This window comes from Cibotium barometz, chromosome 33 (assembly GCF_041138505.1).
Source record: "Cibotium barometz isolate CiBa-2024 chromosome 33, ASM4113850v1, whole genome shotgun sequence".
Lineage (NCBI taxonomy): Eukaryota > Viridiplantae > Streptophyta > Polypodiopsida > Cyatheales > Cibotiaceae > Cibotium > Cibotium barometz.
In genome coordinates, this window is record NC_141078.1 from 1,507,639 (window position 1) to 1,514,114 (window position 6,476).

At 39.3% G+C, this 6,476-nt stretch overlaps 1 protein-coding gene across 1 annotated transcript; it reads right to left on the bottom strand.

The window, feature by feature from the left end:
- Positions 1-844: 844 nt before the first annotated feature.
- Positions 845-5,927, bottom strand: LOC147619178 (uncharacterized). The gene is made up of 7 exons (XM_086772801.1): positions 5,688-5,927; positions 5,276-5,397; positions 4,784-4,939; positions 3,905-4,176; positions 1,923-2,090; positions 1,616-1,815; positions 845-1,380 (listed from the first exon to the last, which is right to left on the bottom strand). Exons 1-7 carry the CDS (start codon positions 5,827-5,829, stop codon positions 1,205-1,207), a joined length of 1,236 nt encoding a protein of 411 aa, XP_086628927.1. The 5' UTR covers positions 5,830-5,927; the 3' UTR covers positions 845-1,204.
- Between the last annotated feature and the right edge of the window lie 549 nt (positions 5,928-6,476).

A 6,476-nucleotide genomic window follows, 5' to 3' on the forward strand; every position in this document is an offset into this window, starting at 1 on the left:
ACCCTCGTGATATAATCTTGTAATGTGTAATTTAATTATGTTGCTAAGGCTAATGGTGTTTTTAATTTTATCTTTAATAATTCAATCTATGCAATAAAAGAAAATCTAATTATAGAATTTTGAATGGACAAAAGCATACAATAGAGATATATTTTGTAAAACAAAATAGAAAATCTTTTACTAGGTAACCTACATAATTCTTTCTTAACTTGGAGATCATATTGATCTCACTCCCAAGAAAAATTCTATATCCACAAAATCCGAAGTTACAAAATATGTACATCATTTCATGTAACTATACTCTTTTTTTAGATGAACATTTAAAGCTTTGTCAATAGGACAACACACTTATAGACAATAAAGACGACACCTCCTATGTTAATAATACAAGTAGAGACAAATAAAAATTTGACTACTATGTACTCATGTGATACCACACATTTTTTGTAGTGATGTTGAGAGGTTTTCTCTTCATGAGGCTCAAAAACAAAAATTTTACCTATAAAAAAAGCAATGGGATTCAAGAACTTTAATTGTCTATACCATTAAATCACCTGAATTTACATTGCAAGAACTTTAATTGTCTACCATTAAATCACCTAAATTTACATTGGAAGAAGGGTGGATCAACATCTTTTCTTTTTAGTAGAGACGCTTCAGCTTTAAGGCCGGCTTGAGAATTGCTCAAACAAGCTCTTCACAATTCATCAATGCTAATGTTCTTAAAATAATGCTATCTTTAGCATTTCGTAAATTTTCATTGCGGTGTAGCTTGCCACTCTTAAATTTTGGTAGGTTGGATAGCCTATGCCACTATCAAATAACAAAAGACGTTTAACAAATAAAAAAGAAGACAACATATAAGAAATTTGGTGTGACTACACATTTATAAACTAAGCATTGGAAGTTGGACCAACCATCCAAGTGCTAGTATACCTTGATATTCCTTGGCCTTTGAAGGCTCGACTATTGAACACAATGCACTATCATTCCATGCATAACCTTCTTAGGATGAGTTTGAGATTGAGTAAGTGCATGGTAAAATTTTATTCAACTCTTAATTTAATCATCCTTCATAAGGTGACATTTCCAACTATGACAATAAACTGGGGATTTTCCAAGAGAGTTCTCCATTGTGCATAGTCATAAAAGTGAAGTAAGTGTGAAAAGAACGTGGAGCATTTGTTTGTGCATCTATCTGGGATTAATGGGGGTGTTTTTGGGCGTAGAAGAGGTTAGCACCGTGGGCATTGAGGTGGATGGAGTGGATGGCAGTGTCGTTCAAGATGAGAAGCCGGTCTAGCTTCTTCCCCGCAAAACCCATGTTGGCTGAGCCAGTCAGATGGATTAAGCCAAGCAAGGCTCCATCTGGATTAAACACTGCAATTACACAACCATATATCAATCACCTCCATCTCTTCTCTATATTATATAAAGGAAGAGTTTCATGAAACTTCCATGTGGCAAGAATCAAAAATTTGGAGATTCGGGAAACAATTTAGATGTTGGAGGAGGGGTAAGCTCCCATTACTCTAAGAATTTGAATTACTTTGAAAACCATTAGGAGAAATCAAACAAGACTAACTAAAAATCAAGGATTAGAACCGGTTTTAACCTTGAATGCCGTCCGGGTTGGCCACGTACACACGGCCGCGGGTGTCCACCTTGATGCCGTCGGGGGCGCCGATTCCGGCGTAGCTGCCATCAAAAGAGGCGACGGAGGCGAACAGACGTCTGTTGGAGAGCGAATTTCCGTCGAAGTCTACGTCAAAGACATAGACCGAGTGGGGAAGGGATGTGTCAACCGACCCATTCCTGCAGAAACATGTATACCCTTTCAATACCCCCCCAAAAAAAAAACTGAAAAAAAAAAAGAAATACTGCAACGTTGTATAACAGGATCGATAGAATGGGAAGGGTACCCAATGGAGGAGCCCGTGTCTGTGACGTAGAGGAGCTTCTCGTCGTGTGAAAAGGCCAGGCCGTTGGGCTTGGTAAAGCCGTCCGCCACAGCGTCCACCACACCCCACGGGCTGATGCGGTACACCTGGTTGTTGATCCGGGGTGCATTCTCCTTGAAGCCTTGGATCCTGTTGATCCCCTCCACAATTAATTAGACATTGCAATTAGACACTGCTTCCTTGCCTTCCTTAGACATATCTCTCTCTCTCTCTCTCTATCTTTCATCATCATGTGAGGACTACGCTAATCGTCTATACATAGCTGAGCTGTTCCATCCATTTTTCAAAACATAGACAAGAGTACCAAGGGATGGATTTGAATCAAAGGACCTTAAAATGTGTGAGTGAGAGTGAAAGAAGGAGATGGGGGGTGGGGGGTGGGTATATAGAATGATGATGGGTCTCTAAGCCAAGCCAAGCCAATTAAAATGTGAGAGTGAGAGTGAGAGAGAGTGAAAGAAGGAGAGAGGGGGGTGAGGGTATATAGAATGATGATGGGTCTCTAGGCCAAGCCAAGCCAGCTCTAAACCCCTCTTTTTAAAACCAATACCAATAACAACACTGAACCCCTCTTTTTAAACCCATTACCAATAACAACACTAAACCCAATACCAATAACAACATATCAAAGTAGAAGGTTTTGGAAATCTAACCTACCTTTCTCCCTATTTCCATGCAAAAATGGTAGTGAAAGTCTTACAAGGAAAGGTAATGCTGTAAAGCAAAAAAAACTGTGTGAATGATTAAGAGAGAGTGAGAGAAGGAGAGAAAGGGAAGAGAGGGGGTGGAGGGTTGGGGTGTATAGGATGATGATGAGTCTTTAAGACAAGATAGCCAATGGGACATGGCTCTAAACCCATCTTTTTAAATGCCAATTGACAATAACAACAGATCAAAGTAATTTAGAAGGTTTTGGAAATCTAACCTACCATTGGGCACATATTTTTCCTCACCCTAAGAATTTGATGTTAACTAGTACCTAGAACAATTGTGTAATGATAAGGTAGATAAACTGAGAATGGCAAGTCTCATACTCACATTAATTTTTCCATGTTTTCAGGTAAAAATAGTTGTGAAAGTGAGAAGGTAATGCCGCAAGCAGAAAATTAAGTTTAAAAAAGTTTAAAAATTACCGCAAGGCAATTTTTCTTTGAGAAGTTTTTCCAAAGAAGTAAAAAGCACACAGAGAGTTAAAAAACCCATTTAAAAAAAGGAAAGGTGAAATCATTAGTGACAAGCATGAGAAAGAATAAAGGAGGGACATGGCTTGCATTGTGCAAATAAAAGCATTTTAGGAAGAAGTGTCAAATCTTTATTTCAAATCTTAAAAGTATTATTAAAAACAATATTCAAAATTAAGAGTTTTCATTTTCTAGAACCTCTTAAATTTTGTAGGTTTTGAGAGCCTAAAATTTGATTTTTACACGTAAATTTTAAAATTAAATTGTAATTAAACTAAAGCTTGGCTTTTTCCTTACACTTGAGAGGGACCAAAAGACCCGTTCTTGGAGATGTTGTTAGCAACATGAAATTTCACCTATTATATATAAACATTAAGCTAGGCCAAAATAGCGACATGTTGTCAATAACATGAAGTATCACCCATCTAACCCTAGATTCATTGATTTCAACATTTTTACTACATCTTCTAATTGATTTGAAGTTGGTGCATCAAATCTTTGAGCATTCTCCCCTTATAACAGACAAAGATCAATAGGCAAAATCTATAGAGAATTAGTCAATAGGTAAAATCTATTGAGAATTAAGAGACACTGACACAAGTAAGGAACCCTCTCCAAATGAACTAAAGTTTTATAATTTGTGTTAGGAGAGTTAGTTATAAGCAAAATAGAATAAAAGCATAGGCTAGTGTGTATGTGATATGTTATAAAACCAACGAAGGTAGACTTGTGCATATAGTTAGTAAACGACGATATATTTACCAGCCATAGTCAGGGTCAGTGAACCAAATGGAGCCGTCACTCTTCACCACCACGTCGTTGGGGCTGTTGAAAGGCAGGCCGAACCAATTGTCCGCCACTATGCTGCTTTCTTGTGTGAGCAGATTGATGCGTTGTATGAAACCTCCTTGGGCGCCGAGCCCCTGTTGGCACACAAGTAAATGGCCGGACAAGTCTAGAACCATGCCGTTGGACATTGGCGTGGTCTCCGAAACCGTGGAGACTGTGTTGTTCACGAGGGATAGTTTATAGAGCTGCAAAACCAATGAGAACCCCCTTAACCGCCTCCGTAACCATAGTAAGGTAACCCCCGCACAGTTTTGAATTAAAAAGTCAAAAAATTACATTGAAATAGCTAATTTTTTTTACGTGCACAATCGGATCTGAGGTGCATAATAACTATTTTCAATTAAAAGTCAAAAAGTTAGCAAAGCTGTATTTTTCCTTGAGGAAGCTATTATTAGAATAAAATCCGCGTTGACGTAATCACGTAAGAAGGTGGCAAACTAGCTGGCATCATGCATTGGAAATATTCTTAGTTTTTTTTAAATTATCATGAACGTGTCATTATCGTGCAGACGCAGCTGCGAATATTGTTCTTTCTAAAAAAATATTTTTTTCTCTTGCTCCGACTTGCTTTAGAATTGTTGTTAATTAAAAATCGCAACTTTTAATGAGCTTTGAACACACCGAACTCGCGCGGGCCGGCTTTTCGTCAGCGTTAAACATATATTGTCTTGAAAGATTTTAATTATGTCATGTCGTGTAATTCTGTAGGCTGTAGCTATTAAATATTACGCGCAAGATTTATCAATAACGCGATAAAAAAAAGCAGCAAAATACAGAAGTAAAGGTGAATACGCTGATGTTGGGCTTAGGCTTGGATTTCCTGGTGCTGGAGAAGTAAAACTCTTGCTTGTCCGGGAAGTACACGCCCCCCTCATGCCCGTCTGTGGCCGCTACAAACTCCAGATTCGGATGACTCCCAATAATTTGCAAAAAATCTGAATGGCGTACCTAATTTAAAAAAGAAACTAGCAAATTAATGAGGCAATGTTGATGGAAATTCATCAAGAGCAGAGAGATTATATATGGTATTTGATTCGAACTGGTTTAGGTGTAGGTTATCGTTAATTGATTACCTCAAACACAAAACCCAGCAGATTAATGAGGTATGGTTGATGGAAATTCAGTGAGATCAGAGTGATTAAATGGTAAACAAATGGCATTTAAACAGATTTAGGGTATAGGTAATTATGGTTAATTGACACGCAGCTAGATCTTGAGTGATCACCTCAAACAAATGGCATTTAAACAGATTTAGGGTATAGGTAATTATGGTTAATTGATCACCTCAAACACGCAGCTAGATCTTGATGGACCTGTTGCCGAGTGCTGCTGTATGATGCCCTGCTGCCACAGGCATACACCTTTAGGTAGAGCATGCTGCCCACACTTCTGCACGCCGTTCGCAGCTGTTCATACACACAAAATGGTTCAGACAGAGAGGGGATTAGAGCCTAAGTGCTTGCAGGTGGCAGACTACTGTAGCAAGAAAACCGATCTTAATGTAAAAAATGTGATCAAACCAATCTTAATGTAAAAAATGTGATCATTTGAGGGGTCAAATAACGCAAGCCTATCTAGATTCTAGACAATGCCTTTGAGCTGCATGTGAGGCCAAATATTACCTGCGTAGCATCCTGCAGCCTATCTAGACAATGTCAGTGAAGAAACGTGAGCGCATTTGAGAGGCAAATATTACCTGTGTAGCATCCTGCAATTTGCGTAGCCCACACAGTGACAGGAGAGAGAACTAGCAGGACAAATACAGCCCCCAGGAAGTGAAGATGCAGCATTGTGTGTGCCTGTGTACGTGTGTGGCTCACAAATGGAATCCCAACCATTGCCGGATGATAAGAGAGAGAGAGAGGTATTAACGTCAACACGATGATAAGAGAGAGCGGACATGACGTTTAAAGGCTCGAGCATAAGTCCTGAAGAACAATATTAGGGTATTCTTTTTCGCTATTAATTAATTAGTGAGGAGTGAGGACTCTAACTTTTGAGGTGGAAGCTTTGATTAATTTTTTTCTAAGACTTCTTCTAGCTTATTCTGTTTTCACACGTCTCTCTTTGTCTTTTCATAGCATGGGGCCTGCTGAAGCGAGTGTCGTCGGAGCAGTCCATCTAGCAGTTGCTCTCCGACAACATGCGCCTGCTGAACATGGAGCAGCAGCTTGAGACCTGCTCTTCTCCGCGCCTGCACAAGAGGGTGGTGCTCTACCCATCCACACTGGGGCAGAATCGACCGGTGTCGTACGTGTTCCAGATGGCCTGAGCTTGGCGCGACTACTGCGGTGTCAGGCGCCAGACTTGGTGAGACAGCGAGGCTAACGTTCCTTAGCGAGTACAGACTTAGAATTACCAAAGTAAATAGTCTAGGAGAAAATATAAGTTAATAGTCTAGGAGTAAATATATGTTCCCAATAACTTAGAGACTTCAAAAAAAACATAAAGAGTGTATGCATGATGGTGCACCACTATTTGGACT